This window comes from Anas platyrhynchos, chromosome 2 (genome assembly GCF_047663525.1).
Source record: "Anas platyrhynchos isolate ZD024472 breed Pekin duck chromosome 2, IASCAAS_PekinDuck_T2T, whole genome shotgun sequence".
Classification (NCBI taxonomy): Eukaryota; Metazoa; Chordata; class Aves; order Anseriformes; family Anatidae; genus Anas; species Anas platyrhynchos.
This window is the reverse complement of record NC_092588.1, coordinates 132658177-132679542: the sequence shown is the minus strand read 5'-3', so window position 1 is coordinate 132679542 and position 21366 is coordinate 132658177. Positions and strand designations below refer to the sequence as shown.

Here is a 21366-nt window from a genome sequence, read left to right as displayed (position 1 = left end):
AACAAAAAAAAGTAGCTTGGTTAGACTACATAAAGAGCCCACTTAAGGCTTGATTACAGTATCTTTTTGTCTTGTGTTTTGTTTTGTCTTTCATTATCTGTTTTTAGCACATGGACTACCTTAGTTGATTTTAGTTAGCATACTTTTGCTGAAGCTAACTCTTAGCTATACTACCCAAAACTTTTTCAGTTGCTTTTTCTCTTGGTCTCCATTTTTCATGTTCCACTACAATATTGATTTTTTTTTTAATATGAAAAATACTATTTACAAATTCATTTTTTAAACTAGGATGCAGAAAAATAAAAGTGTTTATATATTTATATGTTGGCTACTTCCAAATTGGAACAATAAGTCTTCACGATCTCATGTCCTTACAAAAGCATTTCATTGTGGCCTCGTCTATTTGTCTTTTTAAGTGGCTGTCTCCTATGGTGCCTATTTTTTTCCCAGGCTTAATGAGGAGAATAGTGTAGTATACTGAAAAAAAAGAAGATCTTTTAAGTCCTCTTTTCATTTTAAAATGCTGACAGTCAAATCTATTGCAGTCTAATAGCACATTTTGCCAGAGTATGCACACACATCTTTGCATAAGAGATTTTACCTGCTGTTGTGTAACACTTCTTGAACTCATATTTCTATTCTGTATTACAATTTTACCTCAGTATCCTTAAACATCAGCTCAGAACCTCTTTGGACAGGCAAAAGGAAAGGGAAAGAATGGAGAAAATACGCATAAAATTCAACAAAAAGAAAGTAAATTAAAAGATACATTCATAGCTGATTCTCTTTTCCAGGACAGAAGTCACAGCATCAGAGAATCAAAAATATTGATTAGAGGGAACAATTTCTTTAGGTCATTTAATACAACCTGCTGTTTGAAACTTCCCAAGTGAGGTTCCTCTCTCTCATTAATGACTGCCACTAATTAACATCCACCTGTTGCAGCCAAGTCAGCATAATCATTTTCATCATAATCGCACAGGTTACTTAATTATAAAACTAGTAATAAGACTAATAATCTTCATTGTTAATCCCAATTAAAAAACACAGGAGTTCAGAAGAGAGCTAGAATTTCAAAAGTTCTGAATTTAGATGGGCACAGCAACTAATGGAAAAAAAAATCCCCAAAAATCAAGCTTTCTCCCATAATTGCCACTTTTCACTGCATAATATCAAATATAAAGCTTAACATAAACTAGGAGACCTTTAAGCAGTTAAACAAGTCTACATTTAATTGTCTACAGGGACTGTTACCTTTAATTTTAACTAGAAAGAAACTAGTAGTTCTCCAATTTCATTTTTACTTTTTTACATTTTAGATGATTTCATATTGCAGAGTTCCTTATCAACTACTGTATTTGTTCATACTTACAACAAATCCTTTTCTGATAAAGTCCTATTGCTTTCAGCAACTCCATACACGTTCTCTGAATAGAATGGAAGAGCTGAAATTGAAACAGAATTGAATTGAAATTGAAACAAAAAAATAAGTGTATGTAAGAAACGGTGAAGACTAAGACACAAGAAAGAGCTTGTCTTTATTTTTGTAGAAATTATTAGGGATCACCATTTCCTGCTTGAACACAGAGTAATCTTTCAAGCTTGAAAGTGTTTTTTTCTTTATTAATTGTGCTTTTCTTTCAATCAAGTTGTCCACTGAAACTACAGACAGACAACCCAAACATAAAGATAAACAAAGACAAAATAATTTTGGAAACAGATCTATTCCAAACAGTTCACAGTTAACCAAAATACTCTTTTCTTTTTCTTTTTTTTTTTTTAAATTATCTTTTGATACATACAAAGATGCATAAATCTTTGATTCTGAACATCCCTCAATGGAACAAAAGGCTGTCAGTAGTTTCAATGACATGTGATCAGCAGCAATATGTATACTGAATTTTTAATACCACAAAATCTAGTGCAAGAGACTTGTATGGGTATGCCAACAGGAAGGTTTTTGATTTTAAAATGGACTTTTTACTGTCACAGCTCTGGTACTCTAACCAAATTGACAGAGTAGCAGTTTCCAAAGAAAGTAGAGGAAAAAAAGTCACTTTTGACTAAGTTTGGAGAATTAAGAGGAAAACAGAAATTACTACTTTCTTTCTGCTAACCTAAAACCTCTAGACTGTAATTTAAACCTCAACTCCACTATATCAAGTACCATGAAAATATTAGTAAAATGGACTGCTAGTAACTGTCATCCTTTTGCATCTGCTTAACCTCCTGTATGTTTACTAGGATCTTGTCTTTTCAAGAGAGAACATGACTTGCAGTTTTGAAACTGTTCAAGTGAAAACATGTTTGCATTTTCTATCTGGTAAACACAGATCACCCTATTTTTAATCCCACATGAAGTAACAAAGCATCCTTCCTGATTAATCTGCCACACAACAAGCACAATAGGGAATCAGGCATATATTTATAAAATACTATTTCAGTTTCTTCAGCTTGTTTAACACCAATACTTTTGACTTAAAATCTATCATGAAGGCCACACACATAGTTAGAATCTAAGTTTTATAAGTTGTCTTTACAATAGGTAGACTACAAAGATTTGATTGTTGTAAAAATGCCTCTTGTATTTCAGCTCAAATCTGTATGAAACCGAGATTCCTAAGTCAACAATTTCCTAAGAAAAATAGTGACAAAATATTCACCCTTATGTAACAAAATGATAAAAGTAAAATTTAGCTAGATGCTAACTTTGGAAGTCCATTCTCTGTCTTTTGATTTGTGTCAAAGACGTTTAAGCTCTTCAGTTTGTAGAACCTTAATTCTTTACCAGTGGGGCTGAGGGTACTGACAGTAGGACTGTAGATATGACCCAGTAGGATTTCTTCTCTCAGTCACACTTCACAGACTTTCAGAAGCTGCCTTTGGTCATGTCAAAAACATGAATCTGCACAAAAGCCTCAGAGAGCAGACTGCAATGTGCATCTATTTCTTCTTTGCATACTCCATATTTTTATGGTCTATGCTACGATATGGCATTTCATAGTTATAAAAAAGAACATCATTTATGTATACTAGAGTCTAGTATTTAAAAAAATGATTTAAACTGATACAAGGAAAGGATACGGATAGCTAATACAAAGGGTGATGTCCTGCTCCCCCTGACACCAAAAAAGAAAAAACTGCCTGAAAGGAGGTAAGAGAAATGTTAAGTTCTGAATAAAGTCTTGTGTTACAAAACTTCCACTAGACTCCCTGCATCTGCATAAGTATATTTGTCCAAAATTAGAAAGGATATTACACAAAAGCAATGATAAATTTTATATATGTTATTATCTGGTATCTATACGTACACATCTTAGCAGCTTTATGGAAATGAAAACATTTTAAGAGTTATCAGAGAACACACGTTACGTAGACATTACAAACCTCTAGCTTTGCATCCAGATCTGCATCTGAAGCCACAACATGTTCATCTTCTTTTTTTCCTGTGACTTTTATAAGGGTTTGTTTTGTTTTCCAGTACTTCTGTTGCATTTTATTGACCACAGATTTTTCTTGGCTTTGAGCATATTGATCATAAAATTCCCTTGGATAATTACTAAAATATTAAGGAAGAAAATTACAAAATGTCAATAGGATACTTAAAAATAAGACTAACAAGCTAGATTAATACACCCCTATTGGGAATACTGCATTTACATGCAGACACGTGTTCTAGTATGTATTTCCTCATTATGCATTCGTAACAAACCATTAAAATAGTAATATATTTCCACTAACATTTCCCATCCTCCTTCGGAGAATACTACATTGCATATAACATGAATGTATTTAGTGTGTAGTACTTCCAAAGCATCAACTGCAAAGAATTCTTTCCAATGCATTATGGAATGATTTACAGCTCCTGGAATTAAAACTTTATTTTTATATAGCTACTAGGAAAGTTTAAAGAGCGCTAGTAGAATTGCTTAAGCAGACAGCAATTTTCATGCAATTTTAGTACTGTCAGGATTTCACAAAGTACATTTTTTATGAATGAAATTAGACTACTCACTGACTTTTTTTAATTGAATAAAAAAAGAGATAACTTATCTCTTTTGAGCACACTATGTACAAGATAGCCCATTTCTTTCACTGTGCAATCACCAAGTGATAAATGTAGGTGCAAAACAGAGATTTGTCAAGTACAATCTGCCATTAGTGAAGCCACGCTGGCTGTTACCCATTACCTCCCTATTTTCCATGTGCCTTCGCAAAGTTTCTAGGCGGATCTGCTCCATGATCTTGCTGGGCACAGAGTTGAGATTTACTGGCCTGTAGTTCCCTGGGTCTTCCTTTATTCTCCTTTTTAAAAATGGGGGTTATGTTTGCCCTCTTCTAGTCAGCGGGAACTTCACCGGACGGCCACGAATTCTCAAATATGATGGAAAGTGGCTTAGCAACTACATCTGCCATTTAGCTCAGGAGACGTGGATGTTATCTTGTCAGGTCCCATGGACTTGTGCACCTTTAGGATTCCTTACCTAGTCTTGAACCTTATCTTCTCCTAAAGTGGTCAGTTCTTTCTTCCAGTCCCTGCCTTTGCCTTCTGTGGCCCAGGCTAAGTGTCTGAAACTCTTGCTGGTGAAGACTGAGCCTTCTTCATATCCTGGGTAACTAGGTCTCCCGTTTCCTTCTGGAGAGGGCCTACAATTTCCCTAGTTTTCCTTTTATCACTGTTGTACCTACAGAAACTTTTCTTGTTACCTTTGATGTCCCTGGCCAAATTTAATTGTAATAGAAGTTTGGCTTTCCTAACCTGATCCTTGGCTGCTTGGATGATTTCTCTGTACTCCTCCCAGGTTATCTGTTTTTTCTTCGACCCTCCAATCCTGTATGCTTCCCTTTTTGGTTTGAGTTTGGCCAGGAGCTCCCTGTTCATCCCTGCAGGCCTCCCTCCGGGCATTTTTGCCTGACCCTTTGTTGGGATGCATCACTCCTGAGCTTGGAAAGAGATGATCCTTGAACACTAACCAGCTTTCTTGGGCCTCTCTTCCCGCTAGGGCTTTGTTCCACAGTATTCTACCAAGCAGATCCCTGCAGAGGCCAAAGTCTGCTCTCCCAAAGTCCAGGGTAGCAAGCTTGCCATGCTGCCTCCTCACTGCCCTCGGGATCCTAAACTGCACCACTTCATGGTCACTGCAGCCAAGGCTGCCCTTGAGATTCACACTCCCCATGAAGGAGCTCCATGTGCTCCAGCTGCACATTGACACAGAGGGTGACGATCCCTCCTCATCTTCCCTTCACCAGCTTGGCAAGCCTATGACCAAAGATGCTCTTCCTCTTCTCCAACAGGTAGAGCTCATCAGCCCCCAGCAGACCAAAGCTCTCAAAGCCAGTTCCATGGTCCAGGTAGCCAAACCCCTGTCTGTGGCACCAGTCCTGTAACCATCCATTGATTTGACACTTTCCACTTGCCTTTTCAGTCCCCTTCCCTTTGACCAGGAGGACTCATGAAAAAACTACCTGTGCTCACGAGTCCTTTACTGCTGTTCCCAGGGCTCTGTAATCCCTCTTGATACCCCTCAGACTGCTCCTGGTTGCATCACTGGTGCCCAGTACAAGGCTTGGCAGTCTCCAGGTGACATCCTTGATACAAGCCCCTGGTAAGCAGCTGACTTCCTTCAACAGTGGATCAGGCTGGCAAAAGGATGCTTCTGTACCTTTCAGAAGAGAGCCCCTTACCTGTCACCTGTCATTTTTTCTCAGTTTCACCAGTTGTTATGCTGGGAGCAGATCGGGCTGCCTAACTCAGCTCACTCCACCTCACCCCCTGCAACAGGTCTTTCCTTTTTGGCCAGTACATTCCACAATATTTAAACCATATGAATAGAAATTACAGTTTCACAATGAAATCTTGATCTCTTTCAGTAATAGTTATTCCACTATTAATTTCCCTTGTGTGTATAAATTAAGATATTCAAAATCACTGCAGCTTTTTTTGGAAATACATGGTTGCTTAAATTTATATTAAATAGTCCAAGAAAATGAAAGTGGTTGAATTTATTTTTCAAGTAAAGATACTCTTTATCTGTTTTACATTACTGAGATACTGCTCACTAGCTCAATTCACACAACACATGGGTAACTCACTGATGCTACCCCAAAGAGTCCTCAGACTCAACATACACATCAAGTCATGCAGAGAGACATAGAGATATATAAACTTGCTGTGAAATATTTCAGATGTTCTGAAAGCCATTGGCACACATATTCACCAAGAGAGGCAGCTCTCCCCTGTGCAGTTACTAATGACACAATTCATCCTGAAAAGAAAATCTGCTTGACAGGGGTTTGTTACTTGCTTTGGTTATTTCTAATCAATGAGTTAGGAGACAGTGACTTAAATCACCAAAGAGATGGTAAGAAATTGAAGTGGAAATGAGCAAAGACAAAAGTCAAAATGCACATATATACAGCACTTCCTGGCTTCTTCCCCAAACTTTAAAAGAAAAGGTATTCACCCATTTAATTTTACCAAAGCATCAGTCCACAGTCCTTAGTTTATGAATTTCATTAAGCTTAGAATAAGACACTTTTTTGGTGCCACGGCACAAAATAAACAACACTTGCAAAACATATCACATTTCACATGCAGCTTTGCACAAACAAGACATTACACATCCCCTGACAACTCCAGCCTATCAAGTTAAGCAAAGCCTGTATTGACCTGACTGGCTGTACCTCTAATAAATTAGGAGAACATTTAGATACCTCCCAAATCCCCCTGCATTATGAGAAAGCAGAATATGAGAGCTTAACTAATAAAACTAACATTACTTTTAAAAGAAAATAAATAAATAAAATCAAATTGATCACGTGGCAGTATTAAGACCCTAGCTATCTGGCTAGCTGTGTGCTTTAACTTGTGCTACAGCTGTGCAAATAACTGATATCTCAGTTCAGTGATCAAATGAAGAAAACACCGTAATTCATTTGCTGTCAACCAGCCTTAATAGCTACCTTGCTTGAGGTCACCAGAAATTCTAGGGACTGGGTGGAAAAAATAAAAATGAGTCATTAATGTGAGGTCACAAAAAAGTCCTGGGATTAATAGAGATTTCTGAATTAGACACAGATAAACAAACTGGGAGAGTATGAAGAATACAATCTTTTACCACTACGGACAAATTCAACTTTTAATTTCATTTGGAGAAATTTCTGGCTCCTGTTTATGTCTAATGTGCTTATAAATAATTATCTTAATGAAATATTTGGTGAACAATTTTTCTGGAGGTTTAAAGGTCCTTGTCAATACCTTTAAAAATGGATTTTGTCAAGCAGTCATAGATATATTTAAATTTTACTAAAAAAAACAAAAATATAACTAAAAGAAGGATCTACTTTATTCTAACGCTGATGATCACAGATAAATCCATTGAAATGAGACACTCATACAATTTTTGCCATTATGCAGAAAATTGATAACATATGCTATTTTCCCATCTCATCAATTCACTTGTTTTTCCATTCTTTGATAAGTTGGCAGTTTTCCACTTTCTATTTTTATTCTTTTTAAACAGAACATCTACCAGTGACTTCATATAAATACTAGATGCCAGAACATAATGCATGATTATGCAGTCACAAATCAACACGCCAAACACCATTAACTCTTTAGAATAATAAATGACCAAGGTACTTACTACTTATGACCTTCCATGTTTCTTATTTTCTTCAGACACTTAAATAAAATAAGAAATTATCAGTTAATATAAACATCTTTAAAATATAATTCTCAATTTAGACAACAGAAAAACTCCTGCCTTTTCACATATAAAAATTACCATACTTTATCGTCTTGTATATGTTACAAAAGAAATTTTTTCCATCTGTAGACCAAATGCTTTTCTCATATAACATACAATTCTCACTTAAATCCATGACAAACACATTTAAGTGGTGTTGCTGATTTTTTGTATTTTAGCAAGTTTTCCTGTTGTAAATTCAGTGATTTTTGACAAGGCAAGCCCAAAGTGTACATGCTAGGAATAATCTAGGAATAATCCCCAGTCAAGTGTGTTTTTCTTTTTCTTTGTTTTTTAAACCAGAATTTTAACCACAACCTAGTTCAGCTACTCTTTTCACCAATGTCTCATTGATCCACTTTTCAAAAGCATTAGCTACTTTATGTCTTGAGCAATAGATGCAAAATTTAACCACCAGTTGTTTTTTTCTCAGAGGGACATCGCAGTTCCTGTGAATGGAATATGATTTGCATGTGTTTGGACTTTAAATTTTAAAAGTTAATATCTCCAGTTTTGATACACAATGAGCTGACCAGATGGTGCACACATCACCAGCAATTGAGCACACTCCTTCCAGGCCAAATTTACTAGTCAAGCCAGACACTCATTGCAAAAAACCAAGCACCTGGCTTCTCCTCTGCTGCTTTCAGAAAGGACTCTCTGGCACTAATCTTGGAGAGAAAAAAGGGGCTGCAATGGGGAGCCATGGCTCTGGCAACACGTCTAACAAGGTGCTGCCTAAAGACAGTATGGCAAACACTGGATGGTAATGGGACTGGAACAGATTGCAGGGACTCGGACAAGGCAATGCAAACCTGAGTGCTTCCTGCAACTGTGAAGCACATACACTTCCATTTACAGCCAATTGAAGCCAAATCCCAGGTTTTGGATTCTAGCCTCTCTGCTCTCTGTACCTGTGAAACTTCCTGGCAAAGTTCCATGAGATGCTGGAAGATTTTATCAGAGCAGGACACTTTCCTGAAATGGAATTTTTGTGAAGAGCTCATATGCACTGCAGAAGAGATCATAAGTAAATTCATAACCCTGTCTTCAGCAGCATTTAATTGTAAGGCCAACAGCCAAATAATGAAGAGGAAGAACTGCTTTGGATTGCTGTTTGCATTACAGCACTGTCATGTCAGACAATATGCAGAATGGAGAGCAACAGCCACAGCTTTGCTTTAATTTCTAGAGCCATGAGGCACAGACAACGTTAACTCCAGTTTTCTAATACCTATGTGCTTGACTTCATTGTTTTAATACAGGTTCTGCTTAAGTCAACAGTGGGTGTGTGCGAGAGATAAGAACACAGGATTTGGCTTGTATGCACATCCATGACTCAGTTATTGAGCAGAATGCTTGGCTTGACAGGAAGCAAAGAACAGCCCATCTAGGTGAAATAATGTGTATTATGTGGAACAAAGTGTAGCTCAGCAAGGGGAACAGGTCTTAGGCACTGACCTTAAACACTGTACACGTTCACCTGACTCTCCTGGAAACCAATGTCCCTAAAAAAAGAAGACATAAGGGTCATGGTGACATAGAGTTCTCATCTTGCCTGCATAACTCACATTCTTTTTTCCTATAACTATAATTGACTATGGGGTCTTCTTAGTTATACTCCTTTGAGACCTACATAGTGCCCCCCCCCCCATGCCCACAGGATACTCTTTGTGGTTTTTTTTGTTTGTTTGTTTGTTTTTTTAATTCAGAGCACCTGTGAGGACTGTGTCACAGTTATTAGGATAGTGTTTTCATGGTATGAAAATGAGGGTATGCTCTCCTGGCCCTGCTGTGTGACATGAAGGCACATGAGGTGTTTGAGGCCAAAAGGCTACTGAGATAGTGCTGTATGGCTTTACAGGGTGGAAGGAAACAGAATTAGAATCTTACCCATATTATCTACTGGATATGCCTCCTGGCATGCCATATCCCCCAGAACATGCCAAGAAACAGAGGGTCCCAGAGAACTGTAGGTGGTATAGACAAAAACCACTCTAGGGAGATTACAGCAATTAAACAGCAGGAACAAGAAACAGCCCAGTGCTCAAGCTTAGTCCCTGGACCCCTTTTATTACCCATACAGAATTAGCTTTTGGTCCTAAATGAAAATTCAGATTGTACAAAGACGGCTCAGTGAGCACTGGCACTGAATAAACAGAACTGTGGTTACTTGAAAAGAATAAGATACCATAAGCGTTGGCAAAAGCCGTATCACCTGCAATTTCCATCATGAAGAGTTCCTGGATCCCATTCATTCCAGATGCTGTTCAAAGAACTTTCATAATGAAACCAGTTATGCCTCTGAAGTCCCAGATGAGTTTCACCTTTCTTACTGACTGAGAATGCTCTGAAAAACCTGAATGCCCACTACTATTATGCCATTTTTAGCTGTTAATTTAGACCACAAAAGTGCACTCAGTTTGGGTCCCACTGGTTTCAGTGGTACCCTAAATGATTCCATTCACACAAAACTTGTTTCAAGTTAGATACACTTGTGTGATATTTATAGTACTGTATACTAATTTACATTTCATGTTTCAGCATTATAGTTAAGCTCGACTGAAATGGAAACAGTATTTATTAATGTAGACATTAAAATCAGAATCAAGGGTAGAGGGAAATGTAATATAGGAATACTTACTTGAGCTGGATGTAGCAGATGTGCTATTAAAGGACTTCTCATGTTTGTATCTGAGAGCAACCGCAAATGTATGAATTTTTAGCTTTTGATTTTAGGATTTTCTTTTAAGAAACACAGTCTTACTAATTATGTTTATCCTAAACTGGTCTTTCAGTTCAGGAGGAGCTCAGGACACCTGTGTGATCTTTGAAATCAGCTTTCTCAAAGAACATGACCTCCCCATTTCAATGCACAGAAAATTGAGCACCTATGGCAGAAAGCCAGCATTGATGGATTTGTGACTGAACTCAAATGCAAAACAAACGCGTAGGGACAGAGGCATGGTCAGGTTACTCAAGAGAATACAAAAGTATTACAAGAGTATGTAGGGATGGAGTTAGGAAAGCCAAAGCTGTGCTCTGGAGTTGAAACTAGGACCAGACACAAAGAGCAACAAGAACGGCTCTATACAGATAGTGGCACCAAAAGAAAGGCTACGGAAGGCACAGGCCCACTGTGACAGAGAATATGGAAAGGCAGACTTGCATTTTTGGTGTGTTTTTCACTGGGAGATCTGCCCTTTAGCATTCTAGTTCTCAAAGCCTACTGGTCAGGGTATGGGGGTATGAAGCATTAACCACACTAGAGAAAGACTCAGTCAGGAGGTATGTAGGGCATTGGGATGTACACAGATTCAAGAAACCAGATAAGATGGATCTGCGGGTGCTGAGGGAGCTGGCTGATATAATTGTTTGGATGTTCTCCCTGTTCTCTTGGAGGTTATGTTGATCAGAGGAGATGCCTCGAGTGAGACAAACATCACACCTATCTTCAAGAAGCACAGAAAAGAGCATCAGGAAAACTTCAGGCCCATCAACCTCACTTCAGTTCCTAGAAAGATCTTGGAGAAGTCCTTCCTGGAAACTATTCCCAGCCCCATGAAAGAAGAAAAGGAAAGAGGGAACAGCCAGCATAGATCTACATGGATTTAAGTCACTCCTAAGCTGACTGCCTCTGGTGAGTGAGTGAAGGGAGAGCAGGGGATGTTGCGTGCTGATGTTAGCAATGCCTTTGTCATGGTGTCCCACAGAAACCTTACAGGTTCTTATCATACCTATGTGATTCTGTGACAACTTGTACAATGTAAAATACTAGGCTGGTGAGCAACAGTTCGCTGCTACCTTTGGTTTAATGCATAAAACTTTCCTTAAAAACATGCTGTAAACGGACAGTGGAATGACATTGTACCATGACCACTGGTGACACACATACAAAAATAGTACTGAATGTTTGCCTTCAAAGAGTTACCTACAACACATTAAGCTTTTAGTTGTATTATTTTCATTCACATCCAAAACTTTGAAGATTAACATTTTTCATTTCTTTAGATATCACTACACACACAGCGTGAATTGTTCCTGTAGTCATTTAAAAGGGCCATAATTTTTTTATTTTTGGAATAGTCTAACTTCACGTGCTACTACTGCCTATTCCAAGTCCGGGAACAAAAGAGGGTTAAGATATTGGTTCAGCTGTAACAAAGGAGATTATTGAAAGCATCTGGCACAGCTGAAAGCAGTGAGCTTTTTTTTTTTTTTTTTTTTTTTTTAAAGAAAACCCAAAGTCGTAAGTCTAGCCGCAAAAAGTGAGAGATGCTAATAAACAGGGACTGGAAACAGGCCAACAAAGTATCAAGGAATTAAAAGGAAACTTCATAACCACATAACAAAGCAACCCCACAGTCAGGAAAGGCAGACCCTGAGGCTGCAGAAAGACATGAATGAATGAGCACACAACCTTCAACTACTTTAGGTTTTAAACTCTTATGCTTTCAAAGAATAATGCCCGAATATCCTGGACAGAAGTAACAAGAGTTGCTCTTTGCCAGAGCTGACTACAATAGAAAACACATGACACTGACTGAAGCCCACCAATACCTGACCTGAAAACTGCAGTCAAACTTAAAATTAACCTTTTATCATAGAATTTTACATATAAAACTAAGCTTAATTTGCCAGAGGTGAGTTGATGTGAAAGGATTATTTTTTTCCTGTTCCCTTTTTCCTCCCAATGTATTAAGACTAAAAGATGTTTCAAGAAATAATGTTACACTGACACTGACTGAAAAAAAAAATAGCATCCACCACCTCACTGGAAAACATTTCTATCAGAAAGTTTCCATTAGCTTTGTCAGAGATCACTTGTGCATGTTGCGTCATTCTTTATCATAAGCCTTTATCTTGACTAACAAAAGGTAGGGATAATCTAGATAATATGGAAAAAAAAAAAAAAAAGACAGCAAACATAGGTGCTGTGGAGCCTGTTAGGGAAAACAGCGTCACGCTACAGCTGACTGTACACAAACCCATGGTTATAGCTGTGTAGCAGTGGATCTGAAGTTGTCTGGGTATGTCCACACGCTGCTAATTCTCCACGTGCTTTCCAATGTTTTGAGACAGATGCTACCTCAGTTTCAGCTTTAAACCTGAGCTGGCCCTATCATAACAAGCCTACCTGGAAGACATGGATCACAGTGCTAAGATACCCATTTCCACGTGGAACCAGCTGGGCCCATTAGCTCTGCTGTCCCCCTGAAAATCCCTGTCTGGCCCTCTGAGGAGCAGCTGAGAAGCCTCAGCACCATGTTTGACAAACCTCCCTGTGTGCAGACAGATACCAGACAGGCCTACATGCAACCAGCTTGGGTCTGGCACAGTCATTGGCCTGGACCCTGAATTACAACCAGTCTTTCACGACTCAGTTTGGCTTCAGAAGGAGGACAGCTGCACTCATCAGCGCTCTGCCAGAGCTAACAAGACATGCTGGAATCAACATGGCCCTGCACATGGCCAGCTAGGGCACCTTCGCATCTGTGGCAGTTTATCTGGTTTGTGGGCTACTTATCCACAAATTATTTCCACAAGTAGGCATAATAGCTGGAATGCTACAGGACTTGATAGTATTTCTGGCATACTGATTCACCCTGCTTTCATATCAGGAACTTTTAGTAGCCATGATGCTCGAAGGAGGCTTGATAGAGAATATCTTCATTAGCCAATGCACCTCTACTCCATGTGACTACAGAAAATCCTCTGATTCTCTGCACCCCTCCAAAACCATCTGAATACACCATCAACATCCTCCTGTGCAAACAAGGAAAATGCTAGCTTGGTGTTTTGAATAATTAAAACTCCAGCATTCCCTAGGCTTTCCTTCCAGCTCATCCTCTGTATGACGTTCATACTTCCTTGCTCCTCTTTTTTAGCTTTATTATATTATAGTTTGTTGCAGCATAAGTTGTCTGGTTTCCCAAGAGCTGAACAACATTATCTGTGTATTAATGTCACTCGGATATATTTAATGTTCATTGGAAAAGAAAAATAATAAGTGTCATGTAGCAGAGTGAAATTCTGATCTTAATGCCCTCCTAGTTACTGGAAAGAAATAATAATAAATATATATTTTCCCCTCATTCAAACATCTGTTCTTGACTGAGCATTACACTAATACAAGTAGCCAGCAGATCCCATAGAAGAAAGCAGGACTTGGCAAACAAGAATCTTTCATCCATGGAAATTATATCTAAAACAAACTGTTGATCCAATCACATCTTAGAACGATGAGGTAAGCCAAAATCCTTGCAAAGCTTTTATAGATGCTGAAGATAAAATGTAGCATCCAAAGATGACCTACCATAGTTACATAGGAAAGTAGTAAATTGAATTCTTCTGAGATGCATTCAGAAGCAACAAAAGGGAACAAAATGAGAGCCAGAGCAGAATTTAGCAAGTCTGATGGGAAAGTAATGTGTTTATGAAAAAAGACAGATGGATTTACATTTTCACTGATAGTTAGCACTATCCTCTCAGTTTACTGTCCTTTCAAAGCAGCTAACGTGGTTGGAAGGTCCTCAAACTCTCTTCACCTTAAAAACACCACAACTTATAACTACAAAAATAGAAGAATCATGCACTGCAGTTGATTCACTTAAATGTTTTTATTAAAATCAGTAATTCTCCAAGAAACTTAATGCAGTAACACTACATTGGTACTAGATAACAACAACAAAAAAAAGAATTTTAAAGATCTCTATCTGTAAAACAGTGATAATTTCATTTATGTAAAGTACTTTGATGGGAGGAAAATCTGTGATGTGCTTAGGTGAGGGAATCAATGCCATCTGTGCCTCTTTAACAGCTCTTGCCTGACAACCTCTCTCCTCTCCTCTACTGCCAGAAAGCTGTGATCAAACTGAATCAAGTAAATGGGTCTCCAAAGCAAGAAGCAGTCTCACTGCAAGAGGAAGATCAAGCAAGGTACAGTTATATCTCCTATGGTCTTTCTACAAACATGCAGACCCAATGAGTCAGGGCTTCAAACCACGTTTCATTTTGCCTTTCACAAGCAAAAGTGAATAGAGCAGTCTATTGATCTGAATTATCCACATTGTCAAACGCAAGAAGAGTGAAAACCAAAGCCAGGGTCTATATAGGCACTTGACATCACAGTTATACATAGACTTACAAGTATAATGCCGAATCTAACTCCATGAATAGGTGCTGCTGTAATCCAGATAAAACGAATCTAGAGTTTACGTTGATATGACAAATGACAAGAATTAATTTTTCCTCTAAAGCTCATCACTGCTGTTCTAATCCTGCTGAATCATCCATGCTTAGCTTCATATCCATATTTTCATTGTTAGACTACACACTGATGCACTTACTTATTAATTGAAAAAGTTTAAAAATTGTTGTGAAAGTGCTGCATTACCAGTTCCTTCCATCCACCACAACTTTTTGTCTATTCCCTGGTCCCAAGACAGATGTTAAATGTTACCCACAACTTCCCAAGAGTAGAAATATTGCAGTCTTACGAGGGGAGAAGATGCATCAACAAAATGACTCTTTCAACCTATTTCAAGAGCTGACATCTACAAAGACGTTTCATGCAATTTTAACAGAAACATGGGAAGATTACACAGCGAGAGGATCTCTTTTGCAGTTTCCATACTCCTGGGTGGGTACTGAGAGGGAAAGAAATTTGTGCTGTTTGGTCCCATTCACCTAACTGTGGTGCCCAGATTACCATACAAGTCTCTCAACACTAAACCTCTACAAAGGCAGCCAACAGAAGGATCGCTGGTCTATCAAGGTTTATGAAAGATCCCAGCAAAAACTTCATTTATTCCATTCCATTTATTTGTTTGTCTTGATCCTTTAAAGCATCAAGAAAAGAAACACTAACAACAAAACTAGACATGCAAAGGAAAATGAACCAACAACAGTGAACTGAAAACAACAAAAGTATCAGAGAAATTGGAGTCTGTTTTCCAGTTTGAGCCAATATCACACTTTCTTTGCCTTCTTTTTCAGGCTGATCAATTGCAGGGAGAACAAGGCACAGCAATACAAGCAGGTATCTTGAATGACTAAGATCGTGTGATTAAAGACTTGCACCATTAGAAACTACGCACAAGGTATGAAGAAATCTGGAGGCTTGGGGTGTTCTTTCTAGCATTTAGTAGCATTAACTAGTGACCTGTCTGCGAACAGAACACCCAACAAAATGAGCAGCACTACTGTCATTAAGTATAAAATGATCTGTCTTTCATTCGGTTTTAAACTCATTGTTAATACTCTCTTCACAGGGCAGATGACCAATAGCTACTGCAGAGAGTACTGTACAAGCTGCTTTATTCCAAAAGCAATTATTATGTTTCTAGTGTGGAATAATTACTGCAGAATACACAATTAACATAGGAAATTGCTTAATTTTCTGATGCAGTCAAAACAGAGGATGATAGCCAGGGTCCCATTTCTTTTATTATCATTTTGAGTCTTTTATTTTTCTATTTCCACTGTGTACAAGTTAATAGAAGGCAGTGGCAGATAAATACAGCAAATTTGCACAATAGAAGTTTACTATACACTTACACCCAGAACTTGAGTATAAATCCATCTGGGCTGCACCAGTTTTCAATATCTGAGTTGCCAGAGGTAAGTTTTAGCCAACATGAAGATGTGGAAATTTGGCACTATGTCATCAAGTTTTTTTAAAAACTATTTTTGCTCCCATGCAAGTACAAGGATGAAATCAGCTGTTAGTATTCCTCTTCAAAAAACAATTTGGTGTATATTGGGTACTATATGCCTGCCAAATTATCCCAAAGTGATAAACTTAAAGGCAAAGTGATCTTGTCCTTTGAGAACATAAAATACACTGAAATGAAACTGAGCTGTTTTTCAAACGGCTGAATTACAAATTCTTAAAAACAGTGGTTTATCTCAAGACAACTGATGGGAATGGAACATGTAGTCATAACATAGTACATGTAGTCTCAGATAAATGCTGGTAAACTCACAGTAGGCAGATTAACAAGCAAATGATAGTCCTTTCTCAATAAACTGCATGCAGAACTTCACTATTTATATACACAAAGACACGTATTTAAACACAGGCAAAACTAATTTTAGGCTGCTTTTTCATGTAATACTGACTTTTCAGCAGGTGACTGTGAAATAATTTAAGAACAGCACATAATATTAGTTTGTCCTTATGTAACAGCTTTCACTCAACTACTAGTTTTCCATTTATATATGTGAAGAACACCAAGCAAATGTCCTTAGGAAGGAATTAGGTATTGTAAATAAGTACTGTATCTATCTTACAAAAGAAGTTGAGTGATGGGTCTAATCTCTCTCTGCAAATGAGCAAAACTGGAGATATATACAATCCAGGATTTAATTTCACTCTAAATGCAGACTCGCTTCATTTCTCCGAAATGACTATCAAATTGTTTTGTAATACACATTTGTTCTTCCAGCTTCAAAATGGTATTTTTAAACTTAGTAGCCAAATACTATTAAGGAAAGTGCCATATGGAACACCTGCTGTGCACAGATTATAAAAGACAATAGGAAGATGGTTTGTGTGACACTTTTTATCCGTAATCAGTCTAGTCTAAATCTTAGGAACCCTTCCCTTGCAGAATGGATGAAAAAAGCAGTGGATGTACACTCATGAAATCATTTTCACATTTATGTTGTCATAAATGTGGTTTATAAACATGGTTATAAAGTTCAAACCAATCTCTCTCTTATTTTGATACCCTATTTGTTGACACAGTCAACACTCAAGAGTCTGCCTCCCTTCTCATCTGTGCAGAAGCCAGGAAGCAATGCTATTATACCTGAGGGGGAACAAAGCAGGGGGAGAGAACAGGGAAAATAATTTTCTCTAGAATCCCTCAGGAGATCATTTCACATCCATGGGTAAGAAATTTGATTAACGAAACAGTTTTAGCATGCACAGCAGCAGCAATACAGGGTGATCTTCTTTCACTGCACATTGAGTCAACGCGATCAATACAGGCTGCATATTCTCGATAGATGCACAGTCCACACGCAACCTCTGCTCCTCAGCCACAGAAGCAGGAACTTCTCAGACCCTGGCACACCAGCCGACTGTTCCCTGAGCAGCGGTGATCCCTATGAAGCTGCTCGCATGACAGACCTGAGCACTGTTTCAGTGACTTGGAACAGGCAGTTCCCAAGGTTGACGTAAGTGATTGCATAACCGGCCAAAATGCCCCTCGTTTTGCCACGGCTAACAATAGCCGCAGGAAAAGCTACTGTGAGACTATTACTAGCAACACATAAAAGGTCAAAGGTTTCTACTGTTCCTGACTGCTTGGCTCTTTGTTTAACATTCTTCACTCTCCGGGCTTTTGTATTTTTAATGCTTCTCTATCATGTCGCATAATTTTGTCTTTAGAAAGATTTTACGGTTGAGCAATGGCAAAACATCCTGAAGAACCAACTGCTTCAGAGCAACACTTGGAGAAGATTTTGAAAAAGAGTATTAAGAGTCATTGAGGACATTTCTAGACATTTACTGTTAGCTGAGATATTAGCACATTTTTCTGCCAACTCATACCAACAGCTTTCAACACTAGCTTAAGAGCGAAAAGAGCTATTATTATTCAGCTTTTCCAGAAAAGGTTACTTGAGAATTCATCAGAACAATTTAGCAGCCCTGTAAAGTGTACACAGCAGAACAGGCAAGACTGGTTGGCTTGAGACTCTACTAAGCCCTGCAATAGGGTTCAGCAGGAATTTTACTTTGCACTACGTGACTCCTTACCTCACTCCAACAATGGTAAAAATCTTGTCAAAAGTAAGTAAATAAAAAGTTCAAGAACTCTTCCCTTCTATACAGTCATAACTGGTTTTTGAACTTCTAACCTTCAGCTGTATATCTATTTAAATCTTAGCTCTCATAAAAAGAATGGAGAAAATCACCTTTACCTAAAACCAATCCTTTCTCAATTAAGAAGCAAATTCCAATTGCCAGCATCTAACTTTTGACTTTATTGTTGTTCAAACCATTCTGGAAGTAACCATGTTTCACTTATGAAGTTTAAACAGTAGGGGAACTTTAGACCAAGGTTTGGCAGCATTTAATTGCCACACCATCTTCTAGGAGAAATTGCTGTGGGAAAAACCTGACTGGTTTTACCAGTTACGACAGTTTACTACACCAGAGACCTCCGTGGCTTTACACTAAATTCCTTTTGCGGTGGTATTAACACAAATCTTAAATCATAAAGTCACTCAGGTTAAACCAACAGGCTATGCTATTTGAATAGCTCATTCAAAATGCTACTGTCCCAATGACAACGAGATGTTGTTCCCAGACTTCAAGCTAAGCACCATCAAGAAGTGCAACTCCTTGATCACTGCCAGGAAGACAGCACTAACAAGCAACACTACTACTCACTCCTTGGAAACCCTGCACGGACAGAGTTGAAAAAAGAGCTGGTTACCAGGAAAAAACAACAAAAAATAGGTGAAAGTCCATACCCAAAGCCACCCACACTACAGACTCCAAAACTCTGCCTATCATTTTCTCTGCTCAACACTTGGCAAAGCAACCAAACATACGTTTTTCTTTTCAACAATGTCCTTGCTAGATGTGAGCAGCTTACTCCCAAGAAGTTTGCTCAAGAACAAGGGTCACAGCCACCTTCTGAGACCCAAATTAAATAAAACCCTTTGATCATCCCAAAACTGAAAGGAGGAGGATAACAGAATGAAACGCGAGCAAAACAAAACAAAAAACAAACAGGTGCTTCCCAGAAATAAACTACTGCCTTGGTTTAAAGCAGGGCGTGTGGGTAGAGTGCCAAACAGAAGGAAACGCCAACGCCAACCTTCCAGAACATCCATGGTGTAACTTGGGGGCAGGGGGACAATTGATGTATCCCTAAGATTATCTGGTACGGTTCCACGTTTAGGAACTAGACCTGGATCCCCCAAGGTGAACTGAAGGCGTGCTTGAGGAGGACCCATGCAGGACCTTGGGGTGCCAGCACACAGCACAGCACCACGGAACAGGAGATTATTTACATTTGGTGCTGAACGTGTACACAGCGCTGGCAATAAAAGAGCACAGTGCCCTTCATCCTTTCCTCCTACTAAGCGCTACCACTGCAAGTAGCGCTCTTTCTTCCTTCTCTGTCTTCCAGAACAATGCACCCGGTGACCAACACTCAGGAGCCAGGTATAGATGGATGCAGGTCAAATCTGATTACCAAGATCAACCTTTTCCAAAATAGAGGTGTAGAACCAGAAGCACGTATATATATATATATTTTCCTTTTAATTCCCATTTCATTCGCCTCGGCAGCTGGTACGAGGCACGAGGGCCCGCCGCGGCCGGCCGGCAGGTGAGGGCCCGGCGGGGCCGCCCTCCCCCCTCCTCCCCGCTCCCTGCGGGCCCGCGGCCAGAGAGGATGCCCGGGAGGGAGGGAGGGAGCCCGGCCGGCCGGCAGCAGCGGATGCGTGCAGCAATCATGGCGAGACAGCCGCCGGCAGGAGGGAGGGAAGGGCGGCGAGGCCGGGCAGATGCCATCTTGCGCCTCTCCCGTTTCACCCCCCGGAGGCCCCTCCGAGCCCTGCCAGGCACCGAGCGCCTCGGGCCCGCCGGCCGCGCCGCCTCCTTCCCCCCACCCGCGGCCCCGCCGCTGCCCGAGCCCGGCCGCGGCAGCTGTCGGCGGAGCCGAGCCCGCTCCCCCCGCCCAGGCTCCGGCACGGGTCCCCGCTCCCGGCACTCACCTTGCCCGCGGCCGAGCAGCGGAGGGCAGGGCAGGGCCGAGCCGGAGGCACCGCCGCCGCCCCTCCAGGTGTTCCAGCGCCGCCGGCGTCACAGCGGCGAACGGAGCCGCCTCTGCCGGCGCGGGCGGCCCCCGCAGCGGGGCGGAGCGGAGCCGCCGCCGCCCGCCCAGCGCCCGGAGCGGGAGGGTGGCGGCCGCCGGGCCCCCGGCGCTTCCCGGCGGTGGCCCCGGGCGGGAGGCGCCGCGCTTCCTCCTGCCGGCCGGGGCCTGAGGGGAGGCGGCGGGGAGAGGCGCACGGGTTGGGGCCCTTCGGGGGCTGCCCTCAAGCGAGCCCCTCTGCTCAGACGAGGCAAAATTAAAAGACTCCGGCTGCCCAGATCAGCTGGTGGCACACGGGAGCGGAGTCGCGAGGGAAAGGGGTTCTTTGACAGGGCGTTGACAGGTGGCAGCGGTGAAGGGCAGAGGGAGAGCGATGGTGTTGAGCTGGGTCGGGAATGGCTCAGGGAGGATTTTGGAGAGGGCTGCTTCGAGTGAAGCGCCCGAGTTGGATTTTAAGCTGAATTCTGAGCCTGGAGTGAAGGGAGAAGTTCAGAGGTGGCAGCTGACATCAGTCTGAGCAGGTAGAAGGAGAAACAGGAGCTGCAAGAATGGGAGTCAGGGGCTCTCCTGCTGACATGGGGCCCGCGAAGGGAGCAGCAAGTTTAGCCCAAACGAAAGCAGGAGTGAAGGAGGTGAGGCAGAGTTTGAAGGGGTGAGGAGTGAACTGCAGTGTTGTGGAAAATGAGAAGAGTAAAGAAAAAGGGTGGAAATGAGGACACTAATGGAGATCGACTGAACCTTGGTGGTCTGAAGCATTCATGTCACTGCCTCTGTTTCAC

At 40.4% G+C, this 21366-nt stretch overlaps 1 protein-coding gene across 6 annotated transcripts in view; it reads right to left on the bottom strand.

Moving 5' to 3' along the window:
- ICA1 (islet cell autoantigen 1) overlaps window positions 1-20705 on the bottom strand; it is a 74080-nt gene extending 53375 nt beyond the window's left edge. For 4 of the 6 annotated variants that reach the window (XM_038173706.2, XM_072033619.1, XM_038173705.2 and 1 more), the window contains exons 1-5: window positions 20490-20630; window positions 9210-9256; window positions 7647-7684; window positions 3388-3559; window positions 1373-1445 (exon numbers count right to left, since the gene is read on the bottom strand). In XM_038173706.2, coding sequence (XP_038029634.1) covers window positions 1373-1445; window positions 3388-3559; window positions 7647-7663 — 262 coding nt within the window. In that variant the 5' untranslated portion in view covers window positions 7664-7684; window positions 9210-9256; window positions 20490-20630. Of the gene's footprint in view, window positions 1-1372; window positions 1446-3387; window positions 3560-7646; window positions 7685-9209; window positions 9257-20489 lie in introns of all 6 variants that reach the window. The other 2 variants (XM_072033623.1, XM_072033621.1) reach the window with 2 other exon arrangements.
- Window positions 20706-21366: the final 661 nt, after the last annotated feature.